The sequence below is a fragment of the Marmota flaviventris genome, chromosome 12, assembly GCF_047511675.1.
Source record: "Marmota flaviventris isolate mMarFla1 chromosome 12, mMarFla1.hap1, whole genome shotgun sequence".
In the NCBI taxonomy this organism is placed as follows: domain Eukaryota; kingdom Metazoa; phylum Chordata; class Mammalia; order Rodentia; family Sciuridae; genus Marmota; species Marmota flaviventris.
Genome location: NC_092509.1, coordinates 19,945,191 through 19,972,005, shown reverse-complemented (window position 1 = coordinate 19,972,005; position 26,815 = coordinate 19,945,191). Strand labels below are relative to the sequence as shown.

The window sequence follows — 26,815 nt, the reverse complement described above, 5'->3', positions numbered from 1 at the left end:
TTTGCAGGGGTTACGTTTGCAGTCAGTCCGGTGTTTGCAAATATTGTGTGGGCTCCGCGCGCTGCGGGCTGCGGGAGGGTCCGGACCGGGCGTCTGATTGCCGTGCCATTGAGTTTGCATGAAACTTTCACCTGCGCTCGCGGGGAGAGTTTCGGCTCCGACTCCAGACCGCACACCTCCCTGTTTTCCCGACAGCGGGGACTGTCTTTTCCAAACCGACATGGATGTGCTCCCAATGTGCAGCATCTTCCAGGAACTCCAGATTGTGCACGAAACGGGCTACTTCTCGGCTCTGCCGTCCCTGGAGGAATATTGGCAACAGGTAAATAGAGATTTTCACGTGCCCGGTGCGCCGAGGAGGGAGTGCGCGGAGGCGCAGGCAAGATGGTGTGTGCTTGGAAGTGCATCTTTTTATGATTATTATTATTGTTAGTGTAATTTTTAAAAAATTAAAATAATTATCTTAAAATGTCCTTCTGCTGCCTCCGGTGTGGAAGGCGCTCTAAAAGGGCCTTGTCCAGCGTGGAGCAGAGTTGTCATTTGAGTAGAGCGGAGCCGCGATTCGTTGTTCCCTGTGTTTTTGCCGTTCCGGAGCTTCTGAACAGCATCCACCCGAGGGGAAACCCAAACTCCTCGGCCTGATCCCGGCCCGAGCCCTTGGCACAAGTTTGGGGCTTGTACCAGGTCCAAACTCCACAGCTGGACCTTGTCATATGAACGAACTTGTCTTGACGGCCAAGGGATTTTTTTTTTTTTTTTTTTTGGAAAGGGATTTTGTTTTTGTTTTGCTTTTTTAGTGTTTGTACATACAGTTTTTTAAATCTAAAATTTTGCCAGCGAAACGTAGACCAGGTTTTTCCCCCCTCCCTCTAGGCTATTTTCAGTTTCTTTTCCCTCTTTGGATTTCTTAACATTTGCCTAGGTCTGCCTTATTTTTCTTACCTGCTTCTCTTGTTTACCAGGGGAAGAGGGGGGTGCTGTTTGCACACCAGTGACTTGTCAGTCATATGACAATGAGCCCGTCCTAGTTGCTTCAAGTCTTAGTTTGGGAAGAGCCTCGGTTTCCGGCATTTTGGTGGATGGGAAATTTGGGCATGGGAAATTGAAGAAACTTAATATTTTCCCGTTCTGATTCTTAGGATTGCTTGAGGGATGAGAGCCTCTAACACTTGACCCATTGTTTTTAAAAAGATAGAAAGAGGGTTTGGTGTTGCCTCTCTGCCCTGCTGTGCTGTTTGTTTTTTGTCACGAAGTGAATTAGCAGATCAAATGTATTCTGTGGATTTCAAAGCCTAGAAAGCTTTGAAGAAGGATGAAATGCAAAGCTTTGCACCCTTCTCATGCCTGCTTAATTGTTCCCGATCCTCTCCTGCCTCCTTTTCCCTGGTCCCCCTCCCCCCTTTTTCCTCCTCAAAGAAGCTGCTCCCTAGGACGTGATTGAAATTGATCTAAGTAGTTTCCTTCGGGCATTTGGGATTTGGGCAACAAGCCAGACTTGGCTCCTGGTGGCCTTCAGAGGCTTTTAAACTCTCAGAGAGCTTCGTTCAGGTCTCTGGTGCTCATCAGCATAATGGAGATTTTAAATTGGCTAGATTATTAAAGTTTAACAAGATCTCAATAAATGTGTTTTCCTTTTTCTTTGGAACAACAATAAAATGTATCGCCGCCTCTCTTCAGAAAACCATAGTATGCATTGCAACTCAGACATCTAATTTTAGGGGGAAAGAGAAAGAGAAAACAATGCCCCCCCCCCCCCCACTCCCGGCTTGCTCATGCTTGCTGCATGAAGAGTCTGCGGGGAGGGGGAAGAATGTGCCTATATCATGACAGGAGGCATATCACTAAGTAAGCTAGAGCCTTTGAGTAGCCTGTGCTCAGGATGGCCTGTGTCCCCAAAATGATTTGTTGTAAAGAGCAGTTTGGTGTCAAAATTTAAATCTGTAGACTTGCCAGTAGCACAGACAACCTTATATGGCCATGCAGGCAACCTAGTGAAAATCAGGGCAGACATAATTTAATCCTAAAATGTTTCCTACCATTTTTCTTTTCCAGTGGCTAGAAAGTTTGAAATGGTGGGGAGAGGGGATGCTGATCTCGGCAGTTGTAGCTTCTTGAAAGGTTGGTTGTGGGGCTGGGGAGGGGCACCCTGTCCATGACACACTGCATGTATATTTGAACCGGGCCCTTATTTGGCTGCTGGTCAGAATTTCAAAAGGAAGTCTCCTTTGGCATTGCGTGAAAGAAATAGGAGTGATGACTCATACAGTTGTACTCTTGGCCAGTAGATAAAGTTCTTGTTCATTGTGGGACTCCCAGCAGGGCCGTGGAGTAATTTCCCCCTTGCATCCTTTACAATAGCAGATGGCCATTCTGGAATTATTCCTCCACTCCTGTTGCTGAAGTCTCTTGTTTCCCTCTGACCACTGTAGAAGTAATTAAAGTTTTGTGGCATACATGGCCCTGCATTTGGGAATGGCATTCTTTGAAAACATACTAGGTCTCTGCTACACAGGAAATGGGTGGTTTCTCTGCAACTCCATTGAAGTCCCTGAATGCAAACGGCTAGTTGCTGTCTCCTCTCTTGAGTGTGGTCCTGTGTTGTCAGTTGTGTCCCTAAGGGGGTCCATCAGAACACCCTGTGTGCTGTGCAGTCTTTTCTGTCTTGTGTGGATACTTGTGTGGCGTGTGAAAGGTGGATGGCTGGGGCTTTCCTTAGCACACATGGTTCTTGAGAATGTCAGAGAATCTGGTTAAACCTGTTGGGGGGGTATGTGTGGCTGATTTTCTTTGTGTGGTTTACTGGGAGACTCATTAGAAATGTCAACACTTGTAACTATAACAACAAAACAGGCTTAGTGATCATCACTCCTGTGGCCGTTGGTCTAGCATTGGGGAAGCCTAGAGAGGTTTCACCCTCTGCATTTCCTTCTGATTGTTACCATTCCTAGAAATGAATTTCCTCTAACTTTCATAAGGTCACAGATTCTGATTACAGAAGGTGTTCTGCTCATAGTGAGTGACACTGCCACAGTTTACCTGTCCTTTGTTCTTGCATGTTTTGCAAATGTGCTTTTGGTTCCAGTCTTGGTAGTCTTATCAATCACGTGCCTTCTTTCCGTTCATTTTGCACAGACCTGCCTGGAGTTGGAACGCTACCTCCAGAGTGAGCCCTGCTATGTTTCAGCCTCAGAAATCAAATTTGACAGCCAGGAAGATCTGTGGACCAAAATCATTCTGGCTCGGGAGAAAAAGGAGGAATCAGAACTGAAGATTTCTTCTAGCCCCCCAGAGGACACTCTGATCAGCCCGAGCTTCAGTTACAACTTAGAGACCAACAGCCTCAACTCAGATGTCAGCAGCGAATCATCTGACAGCTCAGAGGAACTTTCACCCACTACCAAGTTCACCTCTGACCCCATCAGCGAAGTCTTGGTCAATTCAGGAAATCTGAGCTCCTCTGTAACATCCACACCTCCTTCTTCTCCAGAACTGAGCAGGGAACCTTCTCAACTATGGGGTTGTGTGCCTGGAGAGGTACCTTCACCAGGGAAGGTGCGCAGTGGGACTTCGGGGAAGCCGGGTGACAAGGGTAGTGGCGACGCCTCTCCAGACGGCAGGAGGAGGGTACATCGATGCCACTTTAACGGCTGCAGAAAAGTTTACACCAAAAGCTCCCACTTGAAAGCACACCAGCGTACTCACACAGGTCAGTCCCCTCATGGGACCTGGGAGGTCGGCCGCTGCGGGGCGCCACTGAATTGCACCAGCCCTGGGAGGGAGCCAAGGCTCATCAAACAAATTCTCACTTCCTAAATTCTGTTCACCAAAGACTTGGTTCTCTTTGGAGTTCAGAGTAGAATCTTACAGGATGGACAATGGAATCAAATGAATGGTTAATACTTTCAGATTAAGCAAAGCAAGAGGCTAGATGGTATTTTCCATGGACACCCAAACCTCCACCCACTCAGAAATCCAGTTGGTCAAGATCCATGGTGCTCATTGTACCAGTGTACATGTTATGTTGGGTTGCTCCTCATTCTTTGAAATGAAATTCCAGGAACAGGACAGAGGGTCCCTGGGCAACGTGGAGTGAATTAGTATTGGTGGTGAGAGTGTGAGTGAGAGTGTGTTCTGGAAGCATCAGTATTGATCAGTGGTGTTTACTGAGAATATCTTTGTGTCATACAGCCTTTGTTTTCTGATACCCCTTAGCTCAGCAGTGACTTCTTAATGAAACCCCACAACTTAGATGAAAGGTCTACAAATACCTTGAGGATGTTTAGGATCACTGGTGAAGAGTCACAGACAGTTTTGAGCTGGGAATGTTCAAGTGCTATGAATTCTTATCTTACCAACAGGAGAGCAAATTGCTGGGAGATGAAATCAGGGTCTTGAAAATCAGGCTTAGTGACAGAGCTAAGAAGGGGACATGGGGAATCTGTCCCAGATTTTTACTTTAGCTTTCCTCTTTTATTTTTTTATTCTCAGCACTTTTATTGAACTCATATTTATAATTTGACCAGGCAATGAAGTCAACTTGGTCATTTGATTGCCATTTAGAAAGTGATTCTGAAGCCTTGGAATGAGATTTTCCAGAAACTCATGACTTCAAGTGTTGTAGACTATAGAAGGTCCCAGAGGAAACTACAGAGACTCATTCCTTGGGGAAGTGAGTAAGGAACAAAATAATGCTGGAGGGAAACAGTTTCCATGGAGAAAGCAATAAAACTCTGCCCTGCACAAGGCTGTGGGACCAGTGGGCTGACACTTCACCTCCCAAGTATTTCGCCAGCCTGAGTAATTGTCATTGTTATATGTTGACTTGGATTTTGCTAGCATGGCCTTGGCCAAACCTGGGTCCCTGAAACAACAGTTAGAAGCCTGAGGCTAGGTCAGGAGAAAAATTCTGCTTGTTCCCTTTTGAGCTCCAGGTATGGTCCCTAATTGAGGGCCCTGGGACTCTGAGCTTTCCTCCCGCCACCACATGTGTTGTCGAATGCCCCTCCCCTCAGCGTGTCAGTGAAGTCATGGCGCGCTTGTCATGTGCTCTCTTCCCAGGAGAAAAGCCTTACAGATGCTCATGGGAAGGGTGTGAGTGGCGTTTTGCAAGAAGTGATGAGTTAACCAGACACTTCCGAAAGCACACCGGTGCCAAGCCTTTTAAATGCTCTCACTGTGACAGGTACGTGCATGAGGGCTTCCCTGGAAAAGAAACCTAGGGCTTTGTGAGTGCCATGACCAGAGCAGGGTGGGTGTTCCTAGACCTCTGAAGGAAGCCCACAGTTTCCTGCCATTGGTTGACATTTCTTTTTAAGCCTAAGGCTCTTTAGAAAGCCCCTGGTCTGTGAACAGTCCATGTTAGGAAGCACTGTACTAGATGTACGTGAGCACAGAGTGACTTCATGTGTTCTTAAGAATTGGCCTGCAACAGTTTTCAACTTTAAAGAATTAGAAATGAGGTTAGTTCAGATTTTCCAAAGAACACCTGATTGGAGACCTTCTTAGTTTGCCTTCCCAAAAGTTAGGGTTTCCTGTCCCTGAACTTGGAGGCCATTCCACCTTTCCCTCCAGAGGGGTCAGGTTGGGGGTAGTACAGGAGAATGAGTGAGACCTTTGGTGTATAACACAGCCAGGGAGGAAACCTAACTTTTTTGCTTCTGATTTACCCTGCAGGTGTTTCTCCAGGTCTGACCACCTGGCCCTGCACATGAAGAGGCACCTCTGAGGGAGCAGAGGGGTGATTCCTGTAGGCTAAAAGGCTTCCAGGCTGAGAGAAGGCCGTGGAAGGAGGGATGCGTGTTCCAGCCAAAGCATGCCATTTTGCACCTATCCAGTTGCCTCCAGGGCCTCTCTTTTGAAGGTCTTTTGAGGGCTAAAAAAGTCATGTAAGAAGCAGCATAGCACCCATGGTGCATGGTGTTTGGGTGACCCTGGACTCGCCACTGGTACCTAACCTTCTGAGAGGCTCCCGAGCCTTTGCTGTGAGCATGCGCACTGAGAATGTTAATGGTTGGGTTGACTGTATGTTGAGGATCTATTACTGACTGTGTGATGAGGCAGACTTTTTTCCCCTTGTGGTAGCAAAACTGCAAGAGATGGAAACAAAAAGTTGTTTGAATGTTTTGTGTGTAAGGAGTATACCATGAGATGAGACGACCACCAATCATTTCCTGGGGGGTGTCTGCACCTTAGAAAAAAAACAAAAAACAAAGAAAAAAAACAACACAAAAAAAACAAAAAACAACAAAAAAAAAAAAAAAAAAAAAAGGAAGAAGAAGGAGGAAAAACTTGGAGGGTGGGAGTGGGAACTCAGGACCCCAGAGCAGAGGGTGGTATGAGCAGGGGGAGCCCTGTCCCCCTTCCTGTGTGAGAGGAACTTATGGTGTCTGGTGCAGCTATTAAATGTGCAATGTGTCAAGTAGCTTGTTTTACTTGCTACAACAGAGCTCATTTGTAACCCATTGTATAAGCTGTATTTACAAATATAACGCAATGATGATTTTTTTCCTTATAATACAAAAAGTCATGCATGGTCTGGGGAACTATATGCTTTTCCATTTTTAAATCCGGACTGCAATCTCAATTTCAAATAACAAGCAGCTCAGATACAATTTGTCTAGTACAGTGATCCCTAGCTACCTGGGCCTGGCAAGACATGATTTTCCCCTTTCTATTTTGTAACACTCCCCTTCCAAAAAGGTGTTGTGCAGCTGAGGATTATTTTTTAAATGATTCTGAATTTGAATTAACTTTTTGGAGAATTTTATGATGCCCTTTGAAGAAACTGGACATGTGTCAATTGTCTAAAGGCTGGGGCTGGAAATTGCTGGTCTAATGTTACATTAGGCTGAGAATCTACAATTTTTCTTAGATGGGTGGATAGAACCACTAAAGCTTGGAAACTTTTCCCATGCAGCTGTGTTTCTCTTATTTATGCCTTGAGGACTCATTCTGGTTTTCTAGCTGTTAATGCACTGTTGACCTTCATAATGGTGCCTTATGCAAGTGACCCCTTATGTAGGGGTCTCATACAGGGGTGTGGGTGACGCATGCTTTATTACGGCTCTTTCTTCACCTGGCAGTGTACTGTATCAATGTATAATAGGGAAAAAAGAAAAAAAATAATAAACCTCTTTTAAGGTCCTCCTTCACAAAGACAAATAGATGCGAACTCTCTTGACATGTCAGTATTCGTTCAATATTTTAGACAACTTGACCGTCAGTGTTAAAATGGAAAAAAAAAAAAAAACTTAAAAACTCATGCTAATTGAAAAATCTGACCAATTCTGCCACCTCAAGACTTTCACATAGACCTTGCACAACAATTGTATAGATTACACACCGGCTGTATTTAATATGTAATGTTTTCACACATATTAAAGATACAGAAGTATAAAAAATGTCAATGTATTTGCTTAAAAGGCACAAGTTTCACATATCTATCTAGCTATCTGTTGGTAATGCAGAAAGTATGCTACTTTTTTTTAAAAAAAGTGGGCAGAATTCTTGTGTATGTATATCTGTGTGTATAGTATGTGTATGTGTGTGTATATATATATATATATATATATATATTATATATATATATAGATAATATATAAATATTTTTTTTAAGGAGAAACTAGAATGTTTAGCTAGAAAATTCTACAGCCTGTGAAGAAATATTTCAAAATGGCCATAAAGGAGGTAAAAATGAAAACTATAACCTAACTTTTATAGAGGCTTTATCTTTAATTTAAAGATTTGCTGAAGACTCTCTTGGCATTGAATCTATTCCAAACTGCTGACTTTGCTTGCCACTGTCAGCGAGGCTGGAATTGAACACCTTTGGCCATTCACAAGAGGCAAGAACAGAATACCAGCACACCATTTGGACTCAGACACACCAAGGTTTTGATTTGAATTTCAGCCTTATTAGAAGATCTAACCTAAGAGTAAGCTAATCACAGGGATTCTTTTTTAGAACACTTTTTATGCAGATGAAACTATTTTTTCCAGCATGTGGATTCTCCCATTTTCTCCAAGGAGTAATTTCCCCGAATTGGCATACCACAGCACTGACAGCTGATGTTTCTTCCAGCTGCTAGCCTGTGGGTGTGGATCTTTTCTTTTTGTGTACACACACACACACACACACAGGAGTCCGGCTGGGCTGGTATTTTGTTTTCTTCCTGGAAATGAGCAGTACTTAAAGCTCATATAACTGGTTTTTTATCTGGGCTGATGAATACATTTACCTAAAAACTTCTTTAATTTTGCTTAGGGGGGAAATGCACTTTTCATTTGGCAGTTCAAAATCTAAGCATTTGATTTGCTGGGTTTTGGAAAATTCCTTTTTTGGCCCTGCTGTGTGCTTAGCCATAACAATTCCATTAAGCAAGAAGGTAAACAAAAGACAAAAAGAAACTTGCACTGGCTTGTCTCACTTATGAAACACCATCAGAGTTGTTTGACAGGGTGGGGCTGGGTGTCATATATGTCAATGCCTGTAATTTTCATAATAAGCAAGTACATAAAGAAGTACATTCTGTTCAGGTGATAACTGAGCCTCAATCAAGCAGAAACTTTTTGCTTGAAATTTAAAAAATTTCTATTAGTGAAATTTCTTTTTGTTGTTTTATGTTTTTTTTTTTTTTTTTTTTTTGGAAGCACCCTGTTATCTAAAGAATCTTTGTAAGATTTTTGTAAAATTTTGTTTTACAAGATTTTATTTGAAATTGTTTTTTGCAAGATTGTTATATTTCTGTATGAATGTATTTTTTATTGGAATAACATAAAAGAATTCTTATCAGCATCTGAGTCTGGTTTTTTTCGGGGTGGGAGGGAGGGGGTTGTTGAAGTGAATTCCTGCCGCATTGCTCACCCTGGCTTCCTCTGGGGAAACTCCATTGTGCAATTCTGAGAGCCATTTGCCTACCTCGGTGCCTTCCCACTGTCCCAGGAGCTGGGGGGAGGTAGCTGGTAATGCTCCTTGAAATGCACTGAATGCTCCTCCCCAAATTCTGATCAGAATAGCCCTGGGCTCTGGGATGGAATAGGAAGACACTTGCTGCATTTCATCTTCCTGTCATACAATCTAGGGGACTGTATAGCAGAAGCATTGTCTGCTCAGTGACAAATTCTAGTGGCTCTCTTTCTACATGTTCCTGCTCCATCCAGTAGTCCTGTGCAGGTAGCAGTTAGAACTAGATTCCTCCTTCTGGGGGCCCATCCTGGCCACATATCTGGCAGAGGTGTGTCTAGAAAGGGTAAAGGTGCTGGGGTTTGACAGAGGGATGCCAAGCCAGAAAGCTTGCTTCAGCCCACTCTTCCTCCCATCGCCCTTTGCTGGTTGTCTTTGTAAAGTTGGATAGAAAGTAAAAAATCACCTCGTTGCCGTGATTTTGTATTTTATTTATAAAAGACCTATAGGAGGCATTAAATGTAGTTTGTTTGAAAATAAAATAGGCAGTTCTTTGTCTTTTAGAGCAATATTTTTTGTGAGTAGCTTTAGATGTCAGTCTCAGTTTTGCTTTACTGAATGAATCACGGCAAATTGATCTATCTAGGAGTCCATTTTCAGATTACATTAAGCCAATCAGTAGTGATAGGGTAAATCGATGTTTCCCTGGGAACAAGCTTCTTCATGTTGTTCTTAGCTCCATAGTAAGGATGGTCTCCATTTTGGTAGTACAATCGTTCACTGCTCTCCTTTGTAATAGATTTTCATCTTGCTAAACATGTGAGGTGTATGGGAGTTGCTGTTCATTCTATAATTAGGGAGGGGAAATTTTAATCCACCAGATTAGGAATTTTAGAAAATTCTTTTTTTCTATAACCATAGTAAAAATATCAGCCGTTTGAAAAGAGTTGCATCTGGGCAGGGCACAGGGAACAGATGACATTTTTGTCAGAACTCATGGGTGTGTTTCATTCCAAAGCATATGTCGAGATGACTAACAGTTGGATTGCCCTGACTCTACAGTCTAAATAAAGTCTTGATAATGCATTCCCAGTTACTATTAAGACTTGACCGCTTTGTCATGCAAAGTCTATGCTGAACAGCTCAGTTATGTTCAAATAAGGCTCTGAAGAATCAGCTGCAAACTTAGGATATTTATAGAAGTATAAAAAATTTCAGTCTGCTTAACAAATTTTTGAAAACCTAGCTACAAGGAAAGAAATATTCCTGCTATAATAAGCTGTATGCTTCTAGAACATTTTGCCGAGGTATGCTGGGCCTCAGTTTGCTTATTGCTAAAATAGTATGGGCTAGGTCACATGTATCTAGCATCTTCTATAGCACTGCAATTCTGTGGTCTGTGAGTATAGGGTGGACTTCAAATTACATGGTCATGTCTTCAGACTGCTTGGCTCAGATGTAGAAAATTTTTTTGTGTGTGCTATAGGAGAAGGTATTGTTAAAGAAATTTACTCTAAAAATGGAAAATAGAACCTTCTCCAACTGCCCTTTTACCTTTTAAGTTATTCAGGCATTTGATGCTTTATAGTATGAATTTTTTAAAATTAAATTTCTTTCAAAAGTGTCATTTTAGCCATAAGCAGATCCAAAGTCTTATGAGTTTCCTCAACTCACCAATCCCATTCCATATTCAAGTTGTGGGATATGCTCAGAAAACAATGGAGGCAAGTGAAGTTCATAAAGATAGTAATATCTACTACCTACTTTTTAGGCCTCAGTCGGGAATTGGGAGGCTCACCCCTCCCCCCATATATTTTCACATATACATGTGGATACGTGGTACTCCAGATAGTTGGTGTTAGAGCCATTTCCCAGATGAGGAAAATTGAGACTTCAGGAGATCCTGCCACTTTGCTGAGGCCACTCAGCTGGGAAGCAGCAGTCTCTGTTCTAGTCCAGTTCGTGAATACCAAAGATCCTGTTTTTAACCATCACCCTACATTGTTTTCTGCCTTGCCCAACTTCTCAGGAAAGGCTTTGTTCAATCTGTAGTATTTACCTTAAAATCATGGTACTCTCATGAAATGGAGACGAGATTTTTTACAATTCAGAAACACTCAAGTTATAAACCACGTTATAATCCTAAGAAAACAAAAGTAACTATTCTGAATTGCTTTCAAGATATGAGACAGATGGCACATATTTATTTTTAATGTTTAAGAATATAGAGAAGCAATTGGGGATGTGACATCCTGCATTAATTGGCAGGAATCACCTAATGTACATAGTTGAGATACAAAGAGAGGAAAATTGGGCCCATGCCTCACACAAATGAGGCAATACAACAAAGTGTATTTAACTAGATTTATTTTATGGCAAGGTCTTTCTGTTTCACTCTAAGTAATTTTAATGAGAATTCTCCAAACGTCTGTGAATGAGAAGAGACAAAGAGAAGAGCAAATCTGGGTCCCACATGTCCTGGAAGAAGCCATGCTGGGCTGATCAGTCACTGAAGAATCTTCCATTAAAGACACATTTAACCAGAATGCCCATTGTCCATGGGAGGCCTTCCAAATTTTGGTTCTAAGCTTTGCACTTACTTCCCCTGACAAAAATCTCTGTCAGGAAAAAAAAAAAAGTTGTCACATGATCTCTGGAATTGTTCCTTAAATTAAGAGCTCCTGATTCAAAGCAGACATGAACAATTAACTTTTTTTCTTTTAAAGCTCCAATGTGTAAATAATGGACAATTTTAATTATGGCACATGCCACCATTTTCCTAAGATTTGTCCCTTGTTGATGACAAAGCATATTTATAAGTGACTTGCATGTATCACCTCAGCATCGCTCTGTTCCCTTAGATTTCTTAAGTTTCACATTACCACATTTCATTTGAGTTGTGCAAGATAGTTAATGACATACACTGACATTATCAATTAACTCACTCTGAAACCAGGCAGCATTACCCAAGTGTCATTTTTCTGTTTGTGTTGGTAAGGAGATGTGAAAATAGGATAGTAAGATGGCAATAAAATGCAGCATTGCGAATCTTCCCTAGCAGACAGGAATTTTAAGAATCTCTCCCTATCATCTCCACCTTCCTTCCTACAATTTAAAGTCCTCAGCAAAATAGGGTTTTTGTTCAGAAGCTCAACAAGTAGAGCAAGCTGGCTCAATGTGTGTATGTATAGTTTTAATTTAAAAAACTAATTCCTTCTAGTAAAATTGCCTTTTGGGCAAAACTTCTTTTCTTATTTTTATTTTTTTAATTATTTTAATTATTAGCACTGTACTAATGGAATTCACTGTGATATGTCTGCACATCTTGTTGAGGGTCACAGCCAGTCGGGTTGAGGCATGGCATTCTGCCAGAAGGGAGTGGTTGAGAGGTGATGCCAGCGAGCCATTGAGATGATGATGGTTATGTTAAGCTATGTATTTAGTTGTATATGGACCCCTGCTGTCTGGCAATAGGGTGGCTCTGGGAATAGGGTGGTTCCTGCTCCCTTGGGCACCCACTACTCTGGGAGCCGGGGGAGAGCAGGGAGAGTTCCCGGGGAGTGTGCGTGGAGTGCTGGTGGAGTTCAGGCAATAAAGTTTCCTGTTTGAACATACAAGTGCTTTGTGGCGGCTCAGTGATTTGTGCCCAGCCAGACTGCAACATCCTATACTGTGTGCTGATCATGCCCATCCACCCTCCTTTCCTCTATGTACCCCTCTCTTCCCCTCCCCCACAGCACTCTTCCTAGTCCCTGGAGTCCCTTTTCATTTCTTTCTGCTCTCCCTCCTCTCCCTGTCTTTAGAGAGCCCCCCCTCATCTGCTCTGTACTTCCACCAGGTTGGCTTGTTGGTTTCCACAAATGAGTGAACTCATATGTTATTTGTTTTTCTGTTTCTGGCCCATTTCACTCAATATTATGTTCACAAGTCCCATGGGTGTCGCTGGATTAAGGGATTTCATTCTTTGGTGATAGCTGAGTAATATTCCATTGTGTAAAAACATCACATTTTCTTTTCCTTTTATGTGATGAAAGGCCTCTGGGTTGATTCCATATTTTAGCTATTATTAAACAAGAATGCTTCAATGAACATGGGGTACAAGTGTTGTTTTGGTGTAAAGATGTCAGAAGACAATACACAACTAATCAACAAATACATGAAAAAATTCAAATACATGTTGGGTATATACCTAGTAGCAGCATGGCTTGGATGATATGGTAGTTCTATTTCTGGGTTTTTTTTTTGAGGAATTTCTGTGATGTTTTTCATAAAGGCTGTCCTACTTCCCTTTCCCACCAACAGTGCACAACAGCTCTCTTTTCTCTTATTCTTGCCAGCATCGGTTGCTTTTTGTCTTTTTGAAGATAGCCATTCTAACTGGGATGAGAGGAAATTGTCTTCTGACAGTTGTCTGTTTAGTTGTTTAGCTCTTTTTTTTTTTTTTTTTTGGTACTGGGGATTGAACTCAGGGGCACTCAACCACTGAGCCACATCTCCAGCCCTATTTTGTATTTTATTTAGAGACAGGGTCTCACTGAGTTGCTTAGTATCTCACTTTTGCTGAGGCTAGCTTTGAACTTGCGATCCTCGTGTCTCAGCCTCCCAAGCTGCTGGGATTATAGGTGTGCACCACCATGCCCAGGTGTCTGTTTAGTTCTTTAGGCCATTGGTCGGTTGGTCTCTCTCTCTCTCTCTCTCTCTCATAGGATCTGGATGTCAATTCCTTGTCAGATGTATCATATGCAAATATCTTCTCCCATTCTGTAGGTTGTCTCTTTATCCTGTTGATCATTTTCTTTGCTAGCCAGAAGTTTCTTGATTCAATGTAATTTCCTTTGTCTATTTTTACTTTAGTTGTCTATGTTTTGGGGATCCAATCTAAAAATATTGTTGCCTATGCCAATGTCTTAAAGTGTTTCTCCTGTGTTTTCTTGTAGTCATTTCATAGCTTCAGTTGTATCATCTAGGTCATTCATACATTTTGAGTTTATTTTTTTGTAGGTGAAAGAGAGGCATCTAATTTCAGTCTTCTGCATAGACACAGCCAATTCTGCTAGCACCATTATTGAAGAGACTATCTTTTTTTCTACCTCATGTCTTAGAATCTACCAAAATAAACTGACTGCATGAGTGTGCATTAATTTCTGGAATCTTTTTTTTTTTCTCCCGTGGTTTGTATGTCTATTTTGTTATCAGGAACATGCTGTTTTATTAACTGCAGCTTGATAGTATATTTTGAAGACAGGTACAGTGATGTCTCCAGCCTCGTTTGGGTGTTTTTTTTTGTTTTGTTTTGCTTTGTTTTTACCAGGATCATTTGACTATTCTGGGCTTTTTGTGGTTCCATATGAATTTTAAGATTTTTTTTTTAATTTCTGTGAAGAAAGTGACTGGGATTTTGATGGGATTTGCATTGAATTTATAGACTCTTTTGGGTAATAATAGCTGCCTTAACAATATTGATACTTCTAATGTCTCTCCATTTTTTTGTGTTCTTTATCATTTCTTTCATCAGCCTTTTACAATTTTTGTTGCAGAGATCTTTCACTTTTCCTGTTAGGTTTATTCCTAAGTATTTTATTTCTTTACATTGTGTAGCTATTATTATTGGGATTCTTTTGTCATTTTTTTCCAGAAAGTTCATTATACTTTTGTCTAGAAATGCTACTGTATTTTTTTTGTATGTATATTTTGTATCCTCATACTTTACTAATTTTTTTTTTTTAAGTTCTAACAACTTTTGATGGAGTATTTAGGTTTTTCCTATGTGTAGAATCATGTCATCCACAAACAGGGATAATTTAACTTTATCCTTCCCAGTTTGGATGCTCTTTATTTCTTTCACCTGCCACACTGCTCTTACCAAGACCTCCAGGACTGTATTAAACACGGATGGTGAAAGTGGGCTTTCTCACATTGAAAAACCAGCCTCTATCTCAGAGCAAAGCTGTCCAAGGAAGGGACATGGCCTTTGTCCTTGGAAAAACCCACAGAGCACTCCTAGGCACATTCCCACCCTGCTAAGTTGTTTATCTACAGGAGAGATCTGCTGCGCCAGGTGTCCCTGACTCAGTCAGGCTAGGTGGGGATCCATAGCAGCCCCCTAGCAGCCACCAATCAGCATGAGACAGGGAAATACCTGGGATGCCAGATAACCCTCCCAGTAGTTTATGGTAGTTGATAACCTGTTGGGAAACCATGTAGTTCAGCACGTGCACCCCTCTTGGCTTAAACCAATCAGTTCAAACGAATACCCCTTTTGTACTGACCAATCACCCCTTCCTAACTTGTTCCCACCAGTGAATGTGCTAATCATGTTTTAGAGTTGTTGTTTGATTTTCCCGTGGTGTGAGGTGATTTGTTATTCTGTATGTGAAGTCCCTGCCCTTTTCAAAGAATGTATATAAGCTCTGCTCAAGCTGTTCTCGGGGCTCTTTGCTCTTTACCTCTTTGAGGTAGGCTTGGAGCCCCAGCATGCTGGACCCCCAATAAACCCTTTGCTGTTGCATGAGACAGTCTCTTGGTGGTCTTTTCCTCCGACGTTCGCCTGACCTTTACAACATCATTCCCTACTTTGGAAGAAATGCTTTCAATTTTTTTCTACATTCAATGATATTGACCATGGGCTTTTCGTATATTGCTTTTATTATTTCAAGGTATGTTCCTTCTATACATAATTGGTTAAGAGTTTTTGTCATGAAAGGATGCAAAGTCTTACTAAATGCTTTTGCTGCATCTATTGAGATGATCTCATAGTTTTTGTCCTTCGTTCTGTTGGTGCAGTGTATCACATTGATTGATATGTATATGTGGAACCATCCATGCATGCTTGGGATAAATGCCACTTGATCATTTTGTTCATGTAAATCAGAGAACATTCCTGTGAGCTACAGATGTAAAATGCCAACTATAATGATCCAAATTTAAGTATCTGTGTGCTGAGATGCCCTGACAGACGATAAAAACGAAGAGACAGAAGCTACATGAGTATTGGTAGGAAAAGAGGTCATCAGAAAGTCCACGTTTCTGAAGTTGTTCCTGCAGTTTTTTCTTAGATGCCATAAGAGGTACACTAATTATGTGAAACCTTTTCTGTGGGGAGCAGTGCAGACAGATAGGCCCCCACGTCATGCTGGGTCTCCTGGGCTTCCTCATGGTGTAGTGGAATTCTTTCCTTGAGGTTCAAGAAAAGCAAGAGAAGAAAGCTACAGAAATAGGTCTAATCACATTCTCCATCTTATTAGAAAGGTTTGTGAGGTTTAAGAGGGACAAGCTTAAGAGGGACAGGCCTGCCCAGTGCTGCTGAATCACAATTAATCAGTCACGTAGGACTTCTAAGCCTCCTGAACTTAGACAGTCACGAATACCCCTCTTCAGGATGCCTGCATCTTCTGGACCAGCTAGGATGGCACCTGGAAGTCAGATGCTGCCCACGCAGCCCATGACCCCTTCTTTAAGCTGAGATGTCCCTTTGAAACTTCTAACAGTAACAAGCAACGAGTTACTGTTTCATAAGGAATTTCTGAGTCAGGTTTGCAAAGAGTGGGCAGTTGCCTTATCATGTTTTGGGCAATCAAACATGAGTCTTGCCACGTAAAACCTACAAGTGAAGATGTCACTAATTTCTGGCTTTTGTAATTGTTGCTTAAAACCTTTTCTTATCTCTAAAATTTCCTGGTACAGTGGGAAGCCATTTAGGAATATTGGAGACTTAGACCTAAAATATATAGACAACCTGATTTAAAGCCCAGAAAATGATCAGAAATGACTAGCTGATCATGATTATTATGGTGCAGTGGATATTTATTTTTTAAAAGAAAAAAATTATTATTCTCATTCTTCCCATTGGATTTATTTAAAATTTTTTTTCTTAAAATTAGCAGTCAGAATTGTGCACTCACATTTACTTTCTGTAGCATAATCTTCAGTGAAGAATATGCATATACAATTCTACTGCTTTTGAAATGATCCATAAAGTAGTTTCCTCTTGCATTATTTGCTGTGCTACTGAAATCTTGCAGGAAGGAAGTTTTGCAAGTCTTTAAGTAAAACACTTTCCTATCAGAAGCCATGAACAAGCTGACCAATGGCAGAACGGAATTGACCAACGGACTTTACTGAACCAGAAGTCCCAGTTGTTACTACTGTTTTCATAAATGGCTATAAATCCTGAGATTGGTCAATTTTTCTGAATTAGGGATCTTAAGTCACCACTAAGCAGATGTCTCATTGGGTCCTCTGGCATTATTACATTAATTATTAAATTTTTTCCCAACAAAGTGACTAGTTGTATCAAGTACTACAAACAACATAAAGTATTTTTCTATGTTCTAGAGGCCAATTTAATATGGTATAGTTTCTATTCAATCAAAATTAGTATGTTTATCCTCAGATATATTTGGTTTATTTATTTTGTTCTGTTTTAATACACTGAGATTTTGGTTTACTTCTTTGTTTATTTTTGCCCATATTTTTCCTATGTACAGAATTTCTAGAAACACATATCCTGTGTTTGCATTATCCTTAGGAAAAATAAAATACCATATATTTGCAGAGGGTTTGTTGTTGTTGCATGTGTGTTGTTATTTGCTAGCTTGCAAGATAGTCTCACTGCCTGATTTTTTTGTTTGTTTTTCCACCTAAAAATGTTCTGCTTGCATCTGATGCAGACCATCCCCGTATGAGTGACAAAATCTGATGTGTACCTAATGATGTCCCTCATCTGATGCTTGTGCACGGGTCAGGCAGCCATGATTATTCTCCCTTTACAGGGAGAACCTGAGATACAATTAACCTACACTGTCAGTGTGAGACAGAACCAGAGATAGAACCCAACCCACCTCCTTCCAATGCCATGATATACTATGTTTAGCCATTTTATAAACCTCTCAACTTAGATGCTATAGAAATGTCAGGGTCTCTTATACAAAATGCGTGCCCAAATCACATCTGTCTTCTATTATCTTCCGGCCAGATTTCTTCTCACTTACCTACCACTGAATTCCATGGGAACCAGTGATAGATGATCCTAGAGCCAAGTACTTTTTATTATTCACTTACTCGGCAATCTGGGGGTCTGTGTAGGTGGAAGCACCACACGGGAGTCCTTCCACCTTTTCTGGCAAGCAGGCTCTAGAGGAGCATAAGGCTGAGTCTGACGTGTCATCTTCTCTTCAAGCCTTAGCTTTTTTTTTTTTAGTTGTAGATGGGCACTGTTAGTGTTCGCCACCAAGTCGCTGCCACCGACCTAACAGGCACAATACCTTTATTTTATTTATTTTTATGTGGTGCTGAGGATTGAACCCAGTGCTTCACACATGCTAGGCAAGTGCTCTACCACTGAGCTACAATTCCAGCCCCATCAAGCCTTAGCTTTTATCCTGACCTCGCTCACAGGCTCCAGGCCAGGAGTGGCCAGCCCTTCTCCAAGCTTTTCACCTTTGCTTCTTATTTGCATCTCATTTGCTAGTTAGCATGGGATAACTTTCTGCTTCCGCTTATCATTTGCAATGCATGGCTGGAGAACTGGTCTTTTTGAAACCAAGGCTGTGTGTGGCCCTGGCCCATGTATCACAGTGTCTGTAAGAGTAGATGTTCAACAACTGCCTTCTCGTTTTGATAGCAATGATGATAGATGGTACATCCAGGGCTCCTTCACCGTCACCCTCTCAGCTCCTGACTTATGTGTGATTCAATCAGATAAGAAGTCACCAGGCTATTCACCCTGGCCACGGATCACATCTTCCCTGCTCAGGAATTATGTCTGTGAAAACAAGTGATAGGAGAATGTCTTTACCTCTGGAAAAGTATTCAATTTTCTACTGTCAAATACCCAGAACGGTCCTGGACAAGGTTCAAAGAAAATTTGTTTTCATCTCTAATCCGTGGTGGTTGAAGCCTGGTGAATGTCTGCTCACCTTTCTTGAGGTGTCATGACATTTTAGAAGTGGATAGAAAGCCCTGACAGTGCCAGCTCAGGGGTACCCTTCCAAGGCTTCTGCATGTGTTCTGGGCTTCTTCACCTGTTTGCCTCCCTTCCAGCAGTCTGAATTTGTTGGGTGTAATGAATTGTGTGTGTATAATTGACCATCTATGATTCCTCAGCACCTAGAAGTTCTTGCTCAGTGAATGAATGAAAGAATCTACTTCTATCACTGTTTCACTGTGATCTCCAACAGCATGGATAGATTCATCAAATCCAAAGAGGATGGCTAAATAAAATCCAGCAACTCATTTGGTCCAAAATATTGAACGTCTTCTGATAAATGATCTTATTCTCTTCCATTCTTCCTTTCCCCTTTGATGGAAAAGTTATAGAAAAGAAGAAGTAGGTGAAGATCAGGAGAAAATGATCAGGGAAATCCACAAATCTGTCAATGTGATTCTGTGCATTATCACTTTAACAAGAACTCTCTCCATCTGGGCAGCACTGCCTGCAGAAGCTCTCCCTGTTTCAACTTTACATTAATTAAAAAGACTTATACCCCAAATCTACAAAGGCACTCAGTGCTCCAGGAAGAGTGGTCTGCCTGTGAAGGGAGTTACTCAGGGAAATGAAAGTGAAACCTTCTTAAAGCCTGCTCTGTGCTTGTCATTAAAATTTAAATCATCAAGAGTTTTGATGCATTACTGCTACACCAAATGCAACCCCTTTTTAATTCCAGATATAATGCTTTTGCTCAGGAAAAATGAATTGGGGGTTCCCAGATGACTAGTTATAATCCCCAAACTAGTCTACAATCCCCAAACCTCCTTTTTCTCAAAATGTTGCTGTTCCCTGCTTACCACCTGCAAGCCCCTTGATGTTTATCTTACTACATTAAAACAGGGCAGTGATATTTTTTTTCTTCAAGGTCAGCTGGATGATTAAGCTGTCACTGCTGATCATGTATTTCTTTTATGCAAGACATTGCAAAGTGCAGGCAGTCTTTTTTCACTACAAGGTAACAGATGCATCCAGTGTGTGAGATGGAAAAGTGGAGCTGAGTCCCTTCCCAGTGCATCTGCATACCCATGGGTAGATTTCAAGCTCTCTCAATCTGCTTCTCCTTTCTGTACAGGGCTTTCCTCATGGGGAGGTTGCAAGTATTAAGTGGGAAAACTCATGTTCCCATGCCTGACACTGTTCTTGATCACTATGACAGCCAGAGGAAATGTGACTTTCCTCCACTTTTACCCCAGCGACTAACTTAGAAGCAGCAGCTAACTTCGTTGGGTAGGGGCTTTCTCATGTGCTGCTCTCCCTTTAGCACTCCATCCCCATTCTGTCACCTTTCAGGACCAAGGGACATATCCATTTGGGAGATGTCAACCCAGATTAGATATGCTGAGGTCTGTGGGCTTACGCTATAGCCCCCTGTTCACCTCTAGCTCTGGGACTTGGGTCAAGACATTCTACCTTTTTGAGTTAGAGATCCTCATTCCCCCAAATTCCTCAGACTCTAGAGTGAATGCCAAGGGAAGCCTTTGATTGGTAGAATTGTGATTAAACATTACAATATGGCTGCTTTTGAATCTTCCCCTGCTTCAAAGTTCTCACTTTTAAAAATGGATTTGATCATAGCACATGTGATGGATGATTGATGGAATGAGAAAAGAAGAATAAAGAGCTTAGCCTAGAACCTGGTATTGAAATAATTGATGTATATCATATTTCAATGGGATTCCAATTATTGTTGTAATTTCTTCTTGGGAAAACAGGAAAAATAAGTAGATACTGTCAGATCAGGCGAGGCAGGTGGTGGCCAAAGGAGGCAGATTTAAAAGGGCCACTGAACAGGCTTTATTGAGATATCACTCCTGGGCGGAACTCGATCAGACCCACAGAGGGGACAGGGGAAGGGTCTGAGGAGAAACCGCTTGAAGCTCGACTGGACTGGACTTTTATAGGGCTTACAGCAGGAAGGGAGGGGCTCAGGACAGGAAAAGGTGTTCTTAGAGTCCCTTGCCCCCTTGGAGTTGGTCAGGGGAGTTGGCTGAACTCCAGGATTGGCGAGGGGGGGGTCCTGTTGATTGACAGGAGTTAGTCAGGATATCTGGCTGATTGACAGGCATTTCCGCCGGCATCTGATTGATGTTCTTTTCCGGCACGGGCTGCTTTGTTCTAAGTTGCCACTAAGTCACCACCAAGTCGCCACCACCGACCTAACAGATACCTTCTAGAACTGTTACGAAAGTCCAGAGGAGCCATAGATAGCAAACTGTCCTGGGTAAGCTGGAGGCAGCACTTGTTGAAGTTGCTGGTGTTCTCAGTGCAGCATGAGACCTTAACTGTCACTAGACTGTGACCGTGCTTCACCATCCTTGATCCTGGCTCTCTCCCTCCAAGCAAGCAACCCTGAAAAATACAGACATATGAACGTTGCTGCACTTGCCCTTGAAAACCTCTGTTTGCTTCTAGTCTCCCAGGAGATCATGGCTGTAGTTTCTTTTTCTGTATATGCATGTCGTGAAGATTCATATTTTACCTCATGACCTGTCATAGTTGTTATGATTAGCCCACCACTGAGAATTCCTCCTGTAGAGTGGGACAGGTATTGCCTGCAGAGAACTTAGCCAAAATAATGACATGACCAAGCATTAGTTGAGTTTGGTGGTGGACACTTTATCTTGGAATAATCACGTGGGTCCTTGTTTAGATGACTCAGGAGTATAGTATCTGTTGTTTACACTCTGTGCTGCTATTTGGAAGATTAGTGTTTGTTGATGGAGTAGACTTGGGATGAAAAATGACCTCAGGGCCCCAGGGCAACAGAAGAGCCACCAGAGGTCTCCATCCCCTTCCCATGACAAATAACAATAGCAAAATTGACAGTCACAAAACAAACATGGAAATAATTGTTAACGTGAACAGATCACTGTCTTTGCACACCACACAGGCCAGTTGTTACTGTAGCGGAATTTCCATTTTGTGTCCAGTCTGTCCTTTCTGCTAGCCTGAGGCCACAGCCAGGGATGCCCACAGTTCAGGATGCCTTTGCCTAAAAAGGAAGATAAAGGACACACCTTCTGGAACAGCTCAACCCCAGCAGACAGTATTTTGCTTCCACTTGAAATTTTGAGCGCTGATGGCCTAAAGGCAGGACCCTGAGGTGTTCAGATATAGCATCTAACTCCTGTAGAACTTAGTCTCCTTTCAGTCCTCGGATCAGTGTCCATACTGAGACTTTCTTTTCACTGCCTATTGCTTCCCATGCATCTGAAATATGAATGCTGTTGAACCTTCTGCCACCAGACTGTAGTGCTGGTATTGAGAAACCAGCCTCTACCTCAGAGCAAAGCCTGTCCAAGGAAGGGGGCGTGATCCTTGGCCTTGGAAAGACCCACAGAGCACTCCTAGGCACATACCCACCCTGCTGAGATGTTTATCTACAAATAACAGGAGAGATCTGTGGAGCTAGGTGTCCCTGACTCAGTCAGGCTAGGTGAGGACCCATAGCAACCCCCTAGCAACCACCAATCAGTATGAGACAAGGAAAATACCTGGGATGCCAGATGACCCTCCCAGTAGTTTATAGTAGTTGATAACATGTTGGGAAACCATGTAGTTGAGCATGTACACCCCTCGTGGCTTAAACCAATCAGTTCAAATGAATCCCCCTCTGGTACTAACCAATCACCCTTACCCAACTTGTTCCGGCCAGTGAATGTGCTAATCAATGTTAAGAGTTGTTGTTTGATTTTCCCACGGTGTGTGATGATTTGCTAAGAGATGCTATGATGTATATGAAGTCCCTGCCTTCCCCAGAGAGTATATAAAACTGCTGCAAATTCTGGGCAGGGGCCTCTCAGTGTCACCAGTTGCTGTGTGCGTGCGGAGGACCAAGCTAGCTTTCAATAAACACCTCTTTGCTACTTACATTCATCTTGGTCTCTGGTGGTCTTTTGGGGGTCCCAAATTTGAGCATAACATTGTCAGGGCTGATGCGAGAACCCACAAAGAGTCTTCTGGCTCTTTGTCCTGTTAAGTTTCCTACTGAATCACTTTCAGCACAGTTTCTGTGACCTTGAAAACCTCAGGGAAGTCATATCTGGGGAATGAAGCATGGATTGCTACAGCATAAACACTCACCCTTCTGTCCAGGATTTTCAATTTTCATCCTTACTTTACTTTTGTACCTTTATTTCCCCTCCTACCAGTTCCCTAAATCAAAGAGCCCTTACCTTATATTTTATGTGACTCTCAAAAGTCAGCTGCCATGGCTTCTCAAATAATGATTACATATGATCCATCCTGCTGTTTACATGTCACTCAAACCAAGGAATCTTTTGTTCAGCAACTAGATGTTTGCTTGATCATAAGCCATTAGTGATATTCAATAAAGGAATAGGTGCTCAAATTTTATGAGTGTGTTTAAGTTTCTTTCCACACCCAGAAGCTAAGCTCAAGGATGACCTTTCCATATTCTCATATGCTATGGGAGGGACCCTCATCTTCACGTATTGGAATGTAAGCAGAAGAAATAGTTATTTGCTGTTTTTTTTTGTTGTTGTTGTTGTTTGTTTGTTTTTACACTTTCCTGGATATCTTTAAACCTCTTTGCTCAAGCAACCTTGTGGATTTCTCATTCTGTAGTCAGAGCTAGATTTTAAGCTTTTGGCAGCCAGAAACCATGTCTAAGAGCCTTTCCAGGTCTATGCTTGCCATAGCACTGAGGAGAGTCATCAGATTCAGCCTGAGGAGGTCAATCACTTGGCCTGGAAATTATTAATAGCATTTCAGTTATGGAAATGTTGCTTTCCACCTCACACTTGAGAGGCACTAAGCCATACGATTTTTATTTCTGGATAGGACCACAGGCTTCTTATTTTTGGTTATGCTATCCCTCCTCCTGTATCACAATAGCCAAGCACCATCATGATGGTGAGCCCTGCAGAGAGACCTCCACAAGATGCTTGAGTTCATCTCAGGAGCAAAGGAAAACAGGAACAGAGGGCCTTAGGGTGGCCTCAGCAAATATTCTCATTTGGTTAAACAAAGCCTCCAAAGTGCCTGTGGAAGTTCTGTCTTTTCGTCCCCAACCAGCAAATCTGAGGAGTCACTTCTAAATTTGACAAATTTATCAAAGTTTATTGAGTTCGTACTGCTCAGTTTCTAATAAAGATAATAAAAAGAGGGTGGAGGACATGTTAGGAGGAACTTGGAAGGTTGAAGGCTTAAAAGAAACCAAATCTGAGTAACTTCAAGTAAACAACTCCCAAATCAACTTGTTTTCTGCAGGCAGCAAGGAAGATTCACTTCCTGAAATTCCTAAGCCTTGGCCACTCTATTGCAATGTTCATTTCTATGTATTGAATAGTGTCTCATTTTATTCTTCCCCAAATCCTGTGAGGGCAAGAATTAGTGACCCCATTTCAGATTGGAAGTACCTTTGACTCAAACATGCAAATGTCCTGAAACTAGAATCCAGGCTACATCCAGGTCTTTATTTGACTAACATGTCCCTGACCCTTCAGGACTGCAGGATGGTTGGGTCTTAGTCTGCCTTTCGGAGCGCAGATTTTCATCATGAAGCAGCTTTCAGGGCCCATGGGATAAATCTATGTGGATGACAGAGGAAGGATGCAGTGACTCACCTCCCCAAGGCTGGTACCTCATAGATGGCCCATGACTCAGAAGAAGGGAACCTGAGGTGGGACCTGGGTAGGAATCTGTACTTTCCTTGCTCATTCACACTCATTCTGGGAAAGTCCTTGGAGCCCTGCAAATGGCAGGTTGACACAAATCACTAGGATGGATTTCCTGGACATGTGCACAAAAAGAAACCACACCCTTCATCTTACCAAGAAAGGAAGGACTCCGAGGAAACTTCTCGAGAAAATGCAAGGAGTGTCTTCATAAAACTGGATTGTTGGGCTGGGGTTGTAGCTCAATAGTAAAGCACTTTCCTCACATGTGTTGAGGCCTTGGGTTTGGTCCCCAGCACCACATAAAAACAAACAAATAAAAATAAAGATATTGTGTCCATCTACAACTAAAAAAATTTAAAAAAACCTGGATTGTTTGGGGGTTATCCATCTCATGGGAGGCAATGTCTGCATAATGCTTTGAGAGAATCAAGGGCTGCATCGGAATTCATACTGCCCCAGTGACTCCGACTGCTTCAAGTTATCAGTGCCACATCTGAGTAAAGGAAGACCCTTTTCTCCCAAAACATTGTGGGAATTATATGAAACCAGCAAACACTAATTCTTTCTACTTTCATATTTATTGAATTTAGTTTTCCTGAGGGTAAAGATAGAATTGGTGAGGAAAAATCTGTTCGGGAAGGTGGTGACTAGACATGGTGTAAATTTGCTGGAAATAAGGATGCCAAATCAAGTGTCACTTAAATGCCCTACTGTTACATATTCAATTTAGTGCTTTAGAATTGTGAAATCAACATATTACAGACACAGAAATGATAACTATTGTGTGTTAACCATATGAATGAACATTTGTTATAATAATTTATTTCCAGGATAATTTGATTGGGGAGGGTAGTTTTTTAATAGTATCCATAGTATTTGCAAGTGCTATATCATTCCCATAGTTATTTCAGCAAGCAGACTATTATTATCCCTATTTCCCAGAGAATTTGTGACTTGCCTAAGGATTCTCAAGCCTCAATTGGTCCTATTGCCAAGCATGCTTCTGTAAAGACAAGAATGAGCTTGCCTTCCAGTGACCTCCAATCAAAAACAATAAAATCTGCAAGCAAAGTTAATAGTAGTATTGCCTACGCACTCGTAGGGCCAATAAATAATGAATGCTTATTAAAACGTATTGACATGATAAATATTTTACGTGGCGTGTTTATAGCCTGCAAGCTGGGGCTTGGAGGATTCTTCTCATTTGCAGTCCCTTCACTTGCTGTGTGCTCCATGCAGAGAAAAACAAATGAACCGACCTATCCGTGTTGCAAAGAAGAGTGGGTCGGTGGGAGGGTCATATGCAAATTGTAGGTTCAGACTCCATCACGGGTTCCCAAGACACTCATGCTGGAGAGCAGTGTCATTCTTCAGCAATACCAGCTTAAATAGTAGCCTGCAAGAGAAGACTGAAGGCTAGCAATGTTCAGGCCCTTCTCTTTCAAAATGCAGACACGCATACACATTGGACCATCTAGTGCTTTCCAGAATGGGAATGAAATCAAGGTTAGAAGTCCAAGGAATTGCAAAAAGTTGTTTGCATATATATCCATCTCTGTTTTCCAACTATCCTGATTCAGCAAATCAAAGTAAAAGCCCCAAAGATAAAAGGCTTAATCAACTAAGACAAGGGTCTCTCACAGGTGACCTGGACCTAAAACCTTTTGTTTAACCCATTAAGTCTTTCATTTTCAACAAATTTGTCAAATTTACTATTTTTTTTTGTCTAGCATTCATTTTAATAGTCAAAAATGACTTTATGTTAGTATTCTTTTTAAGACAGCCTCACCTAAAATGTTTGGCCTAGAAATGACACAAAATGTTAGGCTTGAGGTTCTTCTGTCGTGCAAAATATTCCAGAAGAAAATAACAAATCAAGCACTGGCAGGTGATACCAAATGAGTAGCCCAGAAGCAGTTCCTTCTGTGAAAAAATATCTTCCTAGTTGGAAGATATTACGTGCAAACCAGGGGCTGCAGTATACTTACTGTGTTATTGCTCTCAGAGTCAATTGTGAATCAAGAATCAGAAACCAGTAGGACTCAAGAGCTCTCAAAAAAAAAAAAAAAAAAAAAAAGCTGTCTTTTAGAGAATTGCGTGTTTTTATACAGTCCATTTGGAGGGGAAGCTGTGATTAAGGATCTGTAATTTTTATTTGGAGACTTTCAGTTCTGCTCTAATTTGGTTGAAACCATTGGTTCCGTCTTTCATTTCCTGTAACAAGTATATCACTGAGACCAGCTTCTGGGCATTTCTATGTAGTCCTGGTTGGCTGTAATAATG

At 41.7% G+C, this 26,815-nt stretch overlaps 1 protein-coding gene across 1 annotated transcript; it reads left to right on the top strand.

The window, feature by feature from the left end:
- Positions 1-4: 4 nt before the first annotated feature.
- Klf6 (KLF transcription factor 6) lies at positions 5-8,794 on the top strand. The gene is made up of 4 exons (XM_027953010.2): positions 5-322; positions 3,133-3,706; positions 5,059-5,182; positions 5,674-8,794. The coding sequence occupies exons 1-4, from the start codon at positions 119-121 to the stop codon at positions 5,723-5,725; spliced, it is 954 nt and encodes a 317-aa protein (XP_027808811.1). The 5' UTR covers positions 5-118; the 3' UTR covers positions 5,726-8,794.
- Positions 8,795-26,815: the final 18,021 nt, after the last annotated feature.

Bases quoted from the DNA above. Each gene is read 5' to 3' on its own strand.
- Klf6 (XM_027953010.2), top strand. From the start codon at position 119: ATGAAACTTTCACCTGCGCTCGCGGGGAGAGTTTCGGCTCCGACTCCA. The intron at 3,707-5,058 runs GTCAGTCCCCTC...CTCTCTTCCCAG, and splicing joins ACACCAGCGTACTCACACAG to GAGAAAAGCCTTACAGATGC. The intron at 5,183-5,673 runs GTACGTGCATGA...TTTACCCTGCAG, and splicing joins AAATGCTCTCACTGTGACAG to GTGTTTCTCCAGGTCTGACC.